The following is a 14,533-nucleotide window of genomic DNA, read 5'->3' as shown; positions in this document are numbered from 1 at the left end:
AGAGACACCCAAGCCCTTCCAGAGAGGGGGCGTGGTCAGACACAGCTCATTTACATATTTAAAGGTAGACACAGAAACAGCCTGTTCTGAGCAGGGCTGAAATAGAGGGGTTTATAGACATGATCAAATACAGGATCAGAGTGGATTTAGAACAAGAAACTTCACACACATATTATTGGGGAGCTCTGAGACTGATTTACACTGGTTGAAGAGGAGGAGAATATGTGACCTTCAAATAATATTCATTTTTTCAAATGTTTTTTTTTTTTTAAAGGAATCTTGGGACCCCCCGTCTTGGTTGCTCGCGACCCCTGGGGGGTCCCAACCCCCACTTTGGGAACCACTGTGCTAGTCCATCTCATTATAGCTTCAAATATTAAAAATGTATATCAACTGGAGCCGATGAGTTTGACAGTTTTATAGGGCGGGGAGTGTCTGATATGGTATGGATTAATAATGGGTTTCCACACTTTTCCACGTTTGTCAAATTAGATCATAAAGCTATAAAGTTGGACGTATGACTTCCTCTGTGTCAGAGTGAGCGCTCTTACTGCAACTAAGCTCATCACAGACGTTCAGATTTTTGTTTGTCCTTCACTTTAAAAGTTTAAAGGAGGGCTTTCTGCCCACATAGCTGACGTCAAACATAATCAAGGTTACAGTACAGTGATGTTCCTGCAGCATGCCTAACCTATGTCCAAACTACTTCATCCACTTACACCAACAGCTCCATATCGCCCTCTGCAGGAAGACTAATATAACTGAAATTAGAAAGGGTTATTTAGTTCATTTTAAGTTGCTTTAAGTTTGCTTTTGTTGCTGCGGTGAGATACATTTAATGTAATTGTGAATGAACAGTGCAAACAGGGTCTACTAAATAAAAAATGGTTTTCTTTTTCTTATGAAACTATGATTATTACTTAAGTTGAAACACTGAATCTACTCATGTACTCGGACCCTTACACACTCACACACACACTCACCCAATAAAATAATTACAAAAAGAAACAGGTGCTTTATTTTCAAAAAAATGTATGTTTTCATTTCTTAACACACTGCTCATCCTCACATGAGCTACAGGAGGCTCCCTGAGATGAGACAGATGCATGATGGGACGTGTCAGACTCCTGAGGGTTTGGGTGAATGGGTTGATCCTGATTAGGAGGAGGAGGAGGTGAGGCTGGAATGTAGACAATGTAGTTAATATTTTAATTTAATATATTGAAGAAAACACAATGAAAATCATTCGGCAAAATCTGTGTTTTAGTAGAAATTTAAAACACCTAATTTTAGAGGCCTGTGATGTTATTTCACTTATTGATTAAAGCAAATAACAATCTGACTAAAAATGAAATATTTTTCTCACCTCGAGGACGAAATGTAAAGGTGACCCATTTGCTCATTTTGTCATGAAAAGAGTCAATTGCTGCAGAGAAAAAACATCTGCATCACACCTCAGTAATCATTGCTTCGAACTTCATTCAGGATTTTACAGTTTAGTCACTGCAGAAAAGCTTTAGTTTCAGTAATGTGTAGTTCATCTCAGCGCCAGCAGGGGAAGCTGCTGCTGTCAGAGTTGAAGGAAGGAAACATTTAGGATGCAAAAGAGACAAAAGCATTTCCTGCTGTCTTATTCTACGGAGGAGTTTTAGGGCAACGTTGAAGAAAAAAAAATCCAACATTTCGATTTTAAAGTCCTAAATTTAAAAGGATGAAGTCGTAAATTTACAAGAATAAAGTTGTTCATTAACGATATTAAGTTTGTAAATCGATTTAAAACAGGCTATATGTAGGTTGTATCAGAAGAGCAGCCATCTGCCTGAGTGAAAATGATGAAAGGGGAACCCTAAAAGCCATTTCCTCTGCCACAAAAGAGTCAACTTCCTCCCTGTCAGGTTCTTTCTTCAGTAAGCTCCAGTTTCTTGCAGCATCTTTCCAGGGTCCTGATCATGACAATGTGACGCTGATGTGCCAAAAGATTAAGTATTTCCTTGTTTGTGAAACCTTTACTAAAGTATAACTTCACAAGATGCTCCACGTTCCTCGTTTTTGTACCGGCGGCGGCTGCTCTTCTGATATAACTATAGACTAAAATAACGACTTTAATCTCAAAATCTCAGCTTGTTGTCCCTTAATGTGGCCCTGATACTCTTTTGTATGTTTCCCATTAGGTTCTTCAATTAATTTTTGTCACATTTGGGCAATTTTATATCATTTTCTTGACCTGTGGTTTTAGTTTCAGTCTTTAAAAGAAGGAGTCTTTAATGAGCGGGTAAAATCAAATTCCTTAAGGCCGTGAAAAGGTTTGATTGGTCAACCTACCTCTGATGGGAAGAGCAGGAAATGTTGAAGCCTCTGGTCCTGCATCAGAGTCTGATCCACGCTCCTCTCCAGATTCTGCTCCCGGTTCCTCTTCAGGTCGTAGTCCTCGTTCCATCTGGAGAAAAACTCGGTCCAGCAAGCGGTCCAGCATCTGCTGGGCGTGGTCCGCCTCGGTTCTGATGGTCAGGACGCGAGTGGGTCGGCCAGCTGAGATCTTCAGGACTGTGAGGTTTCTGTGGGATTAGAAATAAATCTTCAGAGCACCAAACAGAGGGGCTAACAGAGGTGACATGACCCAGAGAAATTCAATGGAACAAAACACACTTTTTTCAAAATCTATTTGTAGTTTGATAAAAAAAAAAACTTTTACGGGCAACCACTGCCCTAATCCAAAAGAGCAGGCCCCACTTCCTCATTGAGGGAGACAGGGAGAAAGAGCCGGACTGAGGCTGCTCCCCTACCTGTTTTTGTTGTGTCTGAGGGTCCAGTAAAGGATCAAGAGAACCATCAGAACCAGCAGCAGAACCACCAGAGACATGAAGAAGACTTGAATCATCGTCACATGCAGGTCGGTCTCTGTTTCTAAACGCTACTCACCTGTTTAAAGAAAAGAAAAAGGTACATTAACAAAAGCTCCATAGATAATTCATTAGGATACTTTCTGCAGGACACTACAGCAACACTGAGATGTGCACAGTGTAACCTACAGTTATTGTAAAAGGAGATTTTCTAAACATGTATGGATGATTGATTAACATACCTGCCTCTTCTGTTGTGATTGAAGTTTGTCGTTTGAAAAATACCAGAACTACAAGCTGTCCTACAAAAGTTAAAAGAAAACATTCTTCATTTTGTTTGCATTCTCTGAAGCAGTGGTTCATGTTTTCCTTGGAGCACCAGTACTTGTATATAAGAAAAGCTTGGACCACCAAGGACCCAATCAGAGGGAAAAAAACACAATACGTTGCTGTCAACAATTAACATCAATTTTAAATAGTTTCATTGATAACATCACATCAGAAAAGATCTACACACATTTGCTCTAACCCATATATAAATGTTATCATGGTTTTAGTCAATATGTGCAAATCTAATTTCAAAAACCTCAGAGCCATCAAAGCATCGCATCCTTTAATATCTGTAGTTCAGCACCTGCTGGTAGAGCTGCTGCTGTATCACATCATTGGAAAGCACTATCAATTAGAACTAAATGTAGTTATGCCAACTGGAGATCATTGATGTGTTAAGGGATTTGTTGACATTACACTCATCCAGGGGAAGTAATTGAACAATTTTGAGGCATATCTTTCAGTACTGCTCTTTGCAGACGGTCCTTACAATTTATTGATTGAATAACAAATGGCCTTAGTACGGCCTCACAGGGCTACTAAGCTTACAACTGTTTTCTTGATAAATAAGGGGGAAAAGTATTGATGGCACCAATACACCAAGACAAATTCCTTGTATGTGTAAATGTACTTGGCAATAAACCCCGATTCTGATTCTGATTCTGATGCAATGGCCTGTCTTATTTATTCTGTTGGTTTATTTCTTGGTCTTGTTGTCCCTAGTTCCTCACAGCAGTATCTAGTGGACAAATGAGGAACAGCAGCTCTGACTAACACATTATTTGACAGGCTTTTCAAACCTTGGGGTCCCGACCCCATGTGCGTTTCATTTAATTTAAATGGGGTTGCCTGAAATTTGTATTAATTGATCAACAAAAGATATATTGTAATTTAAAATGTAGTGAACACAGACTGTTTTGGGCCGTATCTAATGCCACTTGTAGAGTCTCTGTCTGTCATCCATTGTGCAGAAATGTCATCCCAGTCTTTCTTCCTCTGTCCACTGTAATAAACATGAAAAGCCTGAATGTGGTCTGAAATTAATGTTTACTTGCAACACAGTAGGACAGCTTTAACATGATTGAAAACAAATTAATTTTCACAAAAAAGCCGTATGTGTTTTGGATGTCTGGGGTCACCAGAGTTTTTTAAGTCAAAGTGGGGTCACAGACAAAACGAGGTTGGGACCACTGCACTAAGATGATGTTTGGTTGATTAAAAAACAAACAGATGAAGGAGGATTGACAGCATGTTTTATTTATTCAATCATTGTTTTAATCTTAAGAAAAGTCTCTGTCTCGCACATTTTATATTATAGCACCTTAAAACCACAAAGGTCAACATTATATTAATCTGTATGACTCATAAAATATCATAAATGAATACTTACATTCAACTACCCTGATAGAAAATTATTAGCAAACTTTTTGGTATAAATAAGGTTTTTAAATTACAGCCATGACAAAATGACATGAAAGATGATTATTAAAATGTTTTTAAAAAGCTCTTAAAAATGCAGTAATACAACAATCAGTTATATACAGAGTGTTTATGTGTGTGTGTTTAGACAGCATTAGTTGTGTTGTTGTTGTTGATCTCCATCCTGCCGATCAATTCAGTCACCAGCTGCTGTACAGTCTTTGAGCGCAGTCGGCCGACTTCCAGGACGCCCTCATGGTTCACGCTGTCCGTGTCCTCATAACACTTTACCACCTGTGATCAATCAATCAGTCAGTTACATATAATTTTAAGTCTTATATGTTTACCAATTGCTATGGATCAGCCAACCAACCAATCATTCATCCAACATACAGACCAGCCCACACGCCAACCCAACAAAGAACCAATCAACAAACCAATCAATCAACCAATCATTCATCCAACATACAGACCAGCCCACACGCCAACCCAACAAAGAACCAATCAACAAACCAATCAATCAATCAACCAACCAACCAACCAACCAACCAAACAACCAATCATTCATCCAACATACAGACCAACCCACACACCAACATAACAAAGAACCAATCAATCAATCAACCAACCAACCAACCAATCATTCATCCAACATACAGACCAACCCACACACCAACACAACAAAGAACCAATCAATCAATCAACCAACCAACCAACCAATCATTCATCCAACATACAGACCAGCCCACACGCCAACCCAACAAAGAACCAATCAACAAACCAATCAATCAACCAATCATTCATCCAACATACAGACCAGCCCACACGCCAACCCAACAAAGAACCAATCAACAAACCAATCAATCAATCAACCAACCAACCAACCAACCAACCAAACAACCAATCATTCATCCAACATACAGACCAACCCACACACCAACATAACAAAGAACCAATCAATCAATCAACCAACCAACCAACCAATCATTCATCCAACATACAGACCAACCCACACACCAACACAACAAAGAACCAATCAATCAATCAACCAACCAACCAACCAATCATTCATCCAACATACAGACCAGCCCACACGCCAACACAACAAAGAACCAATCAACAAACCAATCAATCAACCAATCATTCATCCAACATACAGACCAGCCCACACGCCAACCCAACAAAGAACCAATCAACAAACCAATCAATCAATCAATCAACCAACCAACCAACCAACCAACCAAACAACCAATCATTCATCCAACATACAGACCAACCCACACACCAACATAACAAAGAACCAATCAATCAATCAACCAACCAACCAACCAATCATTCATCCAACATACAGACCAACCCACACACCAACACAACAAAGAACCAATCAACAAACCAATCAATCAACCAACCAACCAACCAACCAACCAACCAACCAAACAACCAATCATTCATCCAACATACAGACCAGCCCACACGCCAACCCAACAAAGAACCAATCAACAAACCAATCAATCAACCAACCAACCAACCAACCAACCAACCAACCAACCAACCAATCATTCATCCAACATACAGACCAACCCACACACCAACACAACAAAGAACCAATCAATCAATCAATCAATCAACCAACCAACCAACCAACCAAACAACCAACCAACCAACCAACCAATCATTCATCCAACATACAGACCAACCCACACACCAACACAACAAAGAACCAATCAATCAATCAATCAATCAATCAATCAATCAATCAACCAACCAACCAACCAACCAAACAACCAACCAATCATTCATCCAACATACAGACCAGCCCACACACCAACACACCAAAGAACCAATCAATCAATCAATCAATCAATCAATCAATCAATCAATCAATCAATCAACCAACCAACCAACCAATCAACCAACCAACCAATCATTCATCCAACATACACACCAACCCACACACCAAAGAACCAACCAACCAAACAACAAACCAACCAATCCTTCATCCAACATGCAGACTGTTTTATCATTATTTATCCAACCCACAAAACAAATCACCAACCAATCAGTCATTCAGTCATTCAATCGAACAATCAATCAACCAACGCATCGATCCAAAAAGACAAGATATGTCTTTTAATAAATTAATTTATTAGTCTGCATTCAGTTTCCATGTCTATGAATAATTTTTAAGGATAAAAAAAATAATAATTCGCCATCAACCGATCAGTTAATTTGTTGTGTTGTAGCCTTTGATATAATTCACAATCCTTTCCCATACTGATGTACTGATTATTGTGTTTACCTTGTTGGTGATCAGAGAGAGACCGAAGACTCTCAGACCACAGTGAGTTGCCACCACAACCTCGGGAGCTGTACTCATACCTGTAAACAGACAAAAAACATCATTAGTTAATATGCTGAAAATAAAAGCCAGTGTGTGCTCAAACTTTAGTTCCTTAAATGGCCACTTGAGGCTGGTTTCAAAAGTGAGTCAATGCTCACTAAAGCCAATATTAAAAAATACTGGAATTAAATGTGTTGAAAGCCTGGAACAATAATTTGGGATAGTCTCTATTAAAGATTTGTGTGATTATTGTTTTTTTATACTTTAACTGTTGTTAAGCAATATTAAGGCTTAAATTATGCATATAGGGGTGTGGTCATTTTGGGTGACAGTTCAGAGCAGTTTGGATGTTTACACTGGCTCATCATTGAAGGAAAAATACCCCATAGCCCACTTTTGGGTAGCTGAAATCCTAAAGGAAGCAACAATGGGAAACATTAACCTTGAAACATACAGAAATTGGTCCCCAAAAGCCTTAAGTGTGATTTTAAAAGAAGAGGTGATGCTACAGAGTAGTAAACATGATTCTGTCCCAACTCTTTTGATATTTGTTGCTCGCAACAAAAGACATCATTTCCTCCATTCCTTCAAAGAAACAAAAAGATTTTAAAGAGTGTTTCTCACCGACAGCGTCCACCCCCAGTCGATGCAGCAGTCGGGCCTCTGCAATGGATTCAAAGTTCGGTCCGCCCACCATGGCGTACACACCCTCCTGCATGAGTCCGGCCACGCCCAGTTCTTTGGCGATTTCCATCGCTTGGCATCTCAGACCTTTGTCATAGCAACCAGACATGGCTGGGAAACGTGGCCCAAACCTGTAAAGGAAGAGATAAAAATAAAGTGAAACAAAACTACTGTAATTGTTTCATTAACACCTGAGTAAATACATGTGAGACATTACAAATAAAATAAATGACTTTAACAACAACAACAACAAAAAGATAAAAAATACAATAACAAACAAAATATTAGAAGTTAATGTCAGTGTTACTTGTCGTCGTTGGGTCCGCTCAGTGGATTCAGACCGACCAATCCCGGGAAGTTAACGTGGTCCTTGATGATCATGATGTCACCAGGCTTGAGGCCGTCAGCCAATGAGCCGGCTGCATTCGTCACAATCAGAGTCTCCACTCCCAACAGCTTGAAGACCCGAACTGGAAACGTTGTCTGATAAAGGGACAGACAGACGGATATGTTTATCGTTATAACCTTGGTAATAGTTTGTTTCTTAAAAGGAGGCTTTATGATAACTGTTGTTGCTATAGAGATGGTGTTAATGGGGCACTGGGTGTCAGACATTTTTGCTCTTTTAGTTTAAACTCTCAGGCAGAGTCTCATGACTTTTATATCATTTGGTCTCTTTGCCACGAGTACAGCCTTCCAGGTGTAACTTCCTGTTGGCTTGTGCTCAAAATCAGAAGAAAAATTGTATTGTATTTCTGTCGTCATGGTAACTGAGTCAGTTCAGACGTTTTATTGTGAAGGAGTCAACAAGAGGGAAGTCAGGTATCTGTGTCACTCAAGATAATGTGTTTGAGAGAGACAGTGTGTGTGTGTGTGTGTGTGTGTGCGTGCGTGCGTGCGTGCGTGCGTGTGTGTTACATGGAGGGAAACAATAGCAGCATTGACCAGTCTGCTAAAAGGTTGCATGTGACAAATGCATGACCTGATCTGGGTTCACTGCTGACACACACATGCATGCACACTTGAACATGCACACACACACACACACACACACACACACACACACACACACACACACACACACACACACACACACACACACACACACACACACACACACACACACACACACACACACACACACACACACACACACACACACACACACACACACACACACACACACACACACGCAGCTCAGACAGGTCGTGTTACAGGTTTGGATCTCGTGCTGCTGATTACAAACAGTCATACTGTATGTGTTTGGGTAGTGTAACTGAGCTGCTTTAGTTTCAGTCAGCTGTGTTGGTGTGTGTTTGTGTGTGTAGTTTGTGCACAAATAGTCAGAATATGTATTTAGTTTATTCTTCTTCTGTGTGAAATAATGAAGGACTGCAATTCATGTAATGTAATCCATTAAAAAGGTTGTGAAATTGTGTTAATGTGCATTTTTACAGTCTGGAAACTTGTTGTACAGATTCAAAGCTCTAACATTTAGAACATAGAAATAAATGAATCATAAGCCTTTGGGGAAGGTGTGTATCCGTTCTTTGACCGTTAAGTAACTGTACGATTGGATGTTTAGGGAACTCAAGCAGAGGGAGATCCAACATTTCCATAATAATGACTCTAAAATTGCCCGTAGGTGTGAATGTGAGTGTGGCTGGTTGTCTGTCTCTATAAGTCAGCTCTGTGATTGACAGCTAGTCCAGGGTGTAACCCTGCCTCTCGCCCTATGACAGCTGGGATCGGCTCCACCCCCCCACGACCCCGAATGGGAAAAGTTTTAAGATAATGAATGGATGTTTCCATAATACTGAATCTTTCATTAGGCCCTCCCCGTCTTCAAACACACCATTACAAAGAAACTACCATAGGCCGGCTAACCTATCTTAGCATAACGACAAGAAAGAAAAGGACAGAGAAAGTTTTTATTTTGTCCACTGTTTACAAAATCTCCCTACCAGTACCTTTAAAGCTCATTGATAAACATACTATACTATATTAGTTTTAAGGTAAACAAAAACTGGAGTGTTAAGGGAACAGTTCACTGTTTTATAAAAGTTTTAGAATTATTTTCTTTGGCAGCTTACTTTCAAAAAAGCAGGAGAATCCTTTTATTCACAAAAGCGTGTGATGGATGATTTCTTGGCCCGTTTCAGTGAGATCTGGTTTTACATAACCACCATAACATGACGCATTATCAGTTTCACGCTTCATTTTTCTTTCTTCTGACAGAGACAAGTTAGCTGTTTTATTCTGTATCTGGTATTTGACTGGTTTCTCCTCACTACATACAAAAGAGTGATGAACCATTTCATCTATGCTGGTCTTACACCAAACAACATTTCAAGCAATTTCAAAGTCAAAGTCGTAATAAAATCACAAGAGTGTTGCTGTAGCTTGGGCACGTTTGGTGTAAGGTGGTCATAAAACATAACCCGAGCGGTCTTCTTCTCGTCTTGGCGTTATGATAAAATCAAACGTGTTTTATAGTATTGCAGGTATCTCTTGTCTAATGCACATGTGTTGTTTAATGATATGACCACTGTTAACAACTAAGAGGAGCGGTTTTGCCAGCAACAAATAGGAAGCTGTAAACGAGTAAACAATGCAGGGAGGCGAAAAAAATGTATGGCTCTCCTGCACTGTGGAACAGGAAGTGAACCTGGTGGAGATGAGGGGAGAACAGAAATGCCTCGTTGACCCGTCGTCCTCTTAAAACCACGATTGAGAGGAGAAGGAAAAATGACGGACAGACAATTGTCCCATTGAAATCCATCGATATCCCTGGTGAGAAAACGACCACAGCAGGTTCACAAACAGAAACCTTGTTACGAGTTTTACTTCCTCCAGAGAGTCAAGTTTGATCGTCTCCTCAGGGTGTAAGGACACATCAAAGAAGCATTCTTGCTCTCTACACAACTCCACCAGTTTCTCCATCTTTACGGTTTAATGCTCAAAAGTTGTAGTTGTAAATTTCCACCAGGTGCATGGTGGGAAATAATCTTCAAAGAAATCTAGTTGTAGTCCTGCAGTTATGGATCCTGCAAGATCCCAAGTCTTTGAAAAATCTTAGTCTGTGACTAAAAGCTCTGTGAGTTGCTGACACATTGTCTTTTGATGTGTGAGATGGTGATAGACTAACTTTTAGTTTGTGTGTGTGTGAGTGTGTGTGTGTGTGTGTGTGTGTGTGTGTGTGTGTGTGTGTGTGTGTACCTTGAGCAGTGAGTGTCCTTCATACATGTGGAAGCGACCCTGCATGCAAACACACGACTTCCCTTTCAGCTCCCCGAAAACCAGCCGACCTGCATGACCCTGAACTGCAACACACAAAGAAAAGTCAGGATCAAGGTGACAGAGGTCGAGATAGTTATAGGTATTAACTTACAGAAATATTACAAAATAATAACATATATGAAAACCAGACCTGAAACCAGACAGACCTGAATGTCTGAATGTTGGACTTTTTCTTCCTTTTCAAAGAAGCAAAGCTAAAAGTTTACCCTTCCAGTCTTTGTGCTAAGATAAGCTAGGCTAAACACAGAGCTCTGTACGTGGGGTGCACAACATAACAGCTAGGCTATTGATTCTCCTCTATTCATTTATTTACAGATACTGTTTCTTGCATGTTCAATCACTGGTATATTCAGAGTAAAGACAGGGAGAGAAGCTGACATGGAGTTGAGTGAAAAAATGGGCAATGCACATGCAGGGCAACATAACCGCTAGGCCATCCAACGCCCCGGGTTCAGTTATATTTTCATATTGCATAAACTGGAGAGAAAGTTCTTTAACTCGGCATGAAAACGCCGTTAAGAAATAAAATGTTAGCTCTAAAAAAGAAAAAATGTGACTAAATTTAAAGGCAGCTGTTAAAAATCAGATTTGTGTCTAACTGTAAATCTAAAATGTAATATACATGAATAAATAAGTGAGCAGTAATTAAAGTGAATTAGATAAATCAGTGATAATCTCTCGGCACATAATCATAAATATTGTTTTAGAAATAAATAAATGTATAGATAGACTACCTGTGCTCTGTGGGAAGCCCGGGATGTCAGCATATGCGAAGGTGTCCTGACACTTGAGGGTGTCAGCGAGCATGCCCAGTCCGGACCCGCAGATGATCGCCACCTGGGGGCGGTGCCTCGTCTGAGACATCAACCAATCAGCTGTCTTCTGGTATTCATCGTGACTGCGGGAAAAGAAAAAGGAAGAAGAATGTTGTGGAGTGAAGAAAAGCAGACCTGTGTTTATTTTGTCTGTAATGTAAGCTGCTAACACCATCAGTCAAAGATTAACTACAGACAGGTATTTTGTCTTGTTCTGTCCTCGTAATGCCTTGCTGCAAAACTAATCGCCCTTCGGGAACAAATTAAGTTGATGGATTGACGTATGTTCCCACAATACGATTGGGTCTGTTCAGGTGCAACACATTCTGGATCATGACTAAATATCCTTCAGTGACTGTGGACCAGTTCTGCCTGTACTAAGACATCCGTTTTTATTCAATTAATGAAAACATTAATATATCCAAAAGCCTCTTTACATGAGGCACACTAATTATAACCCCCAGGCCACCGACCGGCACCCCTTCTCCATGATTTTTTACCCAAAAATGACATTGTTACCATCTGGAAATCTAACCCTTACAGTATATTTAGTGGGGATTCTAGAGTCTGTCTGGGCCCTTAGCGAAAATTAATTGGGGGCCCCTCCAACCAGCGTTCATCCCCATTATGTCTCCCTCTTTTTTCACTCCCACGCAGATAATTCCTCTTCTATTTCCTTCACTGACTTTCATTGACAAACTTTGTTTTTCAAAGCAGTAATGCATGCGATGCTTTGTAGGGCATGGAGAGAAAGTGCTGTCAAGAGGTTTCCTACTGTCACTGCAAAATTTTGCACATTTTTAACCACAAAGTTTGTCAGCCCCTGGCGGTCCCCTACTGGCCTCGGGCCCCAAAGCAGTTGCCTATTGATAAATAACGCCTCTGAGTATATGTCTACATTCTGAATCTTAAAATTGAGAGATATTCACCTCCCAGTGTTCTGAGCATGTCGTGTCTGTAAAATACTGAATAGTTTTCTGCAGGATATCAGTGTTTTTAAAAGTTTCCCCAAACGTCAGATCTGTTTGCAGGACGGCAACAACACTCACAAAATGCTTCTTTTATTTTGTTTTTTAGTTCAATGCCCAGTGGTTATTTTTCTTACTTTGTACCGTTATTTATGCAGCAGCAGGAATAGCTCTTCTTTCTCTCTTACTTAATCTCTGACTACTTAATAAAGTATGACCACAACTTTTGTTCCTGGGCTGAACAACTGACCAACAAGACATCCAGAACAGGAACAAATGACTGAACAAACTGAACTTTCATTTGAACTTTTGGGTTAAACTCGTCCCAGTAAAAATTATTGGGCGAGGACACAAAGGTTAAAGTAAGAAAACCATTAATATGGAGAAATAGAACAGCTTTATGAGAGGAAAGTCTTGATCTTGAAGCACTTAAAATATATAACATTTATTTTATAAAAAAGTAAATAATACAGTTAAAATAAAGGTGTTTTCTTACCTGATCTGTTCTTTGCTGTGCATGATGGATGGATGATTGGCGACCAATGTGATGTTGTATGTAAAGCAGAAAGACGTGTGCGTGTGAGTTTCTGTGAGAAACCTCTGTTACAAACTGTGTGGCACAGAATGTGTGTGTGTGGTTGTGTGTGTGTGTGTGACAGAAGGACAGTCAGAGTGAGTCCAGCTGATGTCGGGCAGTCTACATATTTGCTGGTCACATGCTCCTGATTGGTCAACAACTCATCCATTCATCAGTGGCAGCCAATGGGACGACAATGTTTTAGATATGTCTGTGTGTGTGTGTGTGTGTGTGTGTGTGTGTCACGATTCCAAACAGGAATCTGAGATTTAAAAAAAAAAGTTGTAATTGGTTTTGCGTCACGCCCCGCTGACAGTAACGTGACTTAACTTTCTTACAGTGTTAACTCTGAACCTGAGGCTCAACAAACACATTTACACACACACACACACACACACACACACACACACACACACACACACACACACACACACACACACACACACACACACACACACACACACACACACACACACACACACACACACACACACACACACACACACACACACACACACACACACACACACACACACACACACACACACAGTCAGCTGTGAATGGGTCTTGACCTCCACATGATCATACCTCAGCTTGAATGGCTGTTAAAATAATAATCATTTTCATATTTTACAACAGGCTCAGCTACGAGCAAAATACATGAAATACAATAAAACACTTTTTATTGTAAGTTGAAAACAAGATTTAAGGGAATCATTTAGTCTTGTATATTTATAAAAATCCGAAAATTGTCAACAAAAATTTGGTGGTAAAATAGCTGTCATGATTTGGTTTCTTATTTTGTCGATTTTCAGAGTTTAGATTTTCTTGTTTTTAATTCTCATTCTTCCCTGATGGTGTATTCCTTGTGTGTTTTCTAGGTTAGTCTTTAGTGTTATTTTGTAACTTGGTATCCTAGTGTTCATGTTCTAGTGTTTTTTGTTACATTCTTGAGTTCTCTATCATATCGAGATTGTCACCTTCACCAAACATATTTCCAATATGGGAATTGATTCCATTCAGGACATCTGACGTGGACACACCACTCCCGTGGCTGCATGCGAGAGTATAAAAGGCCCATGTACGCATGCTCCGGTGATTCATTGATTTCCAACAAAGCACGCTGATTAGGAAACGTGCGACGTGAGAGCAGAACATAGACTGTAAATATTACTGGACAAACCCTGACCCGTCTGTTACGTAGGCAGCAAATGAGTCCAATCGACGGCCACATCCATATTGGATTTGCAGTCTCAACC

At 40.0% G+C, this 14,533-nt stretch overlaps 2 protein-coding genes across 2 annotated transcripts in view; both read right to left on the bottom strand.

Moving 5' to 3' along the window:
- LOC132976955 (CMP-N-acetylneuraminate-beta-galactosamide-alpha-2,3-sialyltransferase 2-like) overlaps positions 1 to 14,533 on the bottom strand; it is a 259,673-nt gene that overhangs the window by 55,944 nt on the left and 189,196 nt on the right. The window lies entirely within an intron of this gene.
- On the bottom strand, positions 4,407 to 13,372 carry pnp4a (purine nucleoside phosphorylase 4a). Its single transcript, XM_061041210.1, has 7 exons — positions 13,194 to 13,372; positions 11,649 to 11,812; positions 10,834 to 10,937; positions 7,922 to 8,097; positions 7,555 to 7,745; positions 6,889 to 6,968; positions 4,407 to 4,883 (listed from the first exon to the last, which is right to left on the bottom strand). Exons 1-7 carry the CDS (start codon positions 13,214 to 13,216, stop codon positions 4,734 to 4,736), a joined length of 888 nt encoding a protein of 295 aa, XP_060897193.1. The 5' UTR covers positions 13,217 to 13,372; the 3' UTR covers positions 4,407 to 4,733.

This window comes from Labrus mixtus, chromosome 7 (assembly GCF_963584025.1).
Source record: "Labrus mixtus chromosome 7, fLabMix1.1, whole genome shotgun sequence".
NCBI classification, from domain to species: Eukaryota; Metazoa; Chordata; class Actinopteri; order Labriformes; family Labridae; genus Labrus; species Labrus mixtus.
Note: the sequence above shows the minus strand (reverse complement) of the source record. Positions and strands in the feature narration are given on the sequence as shown.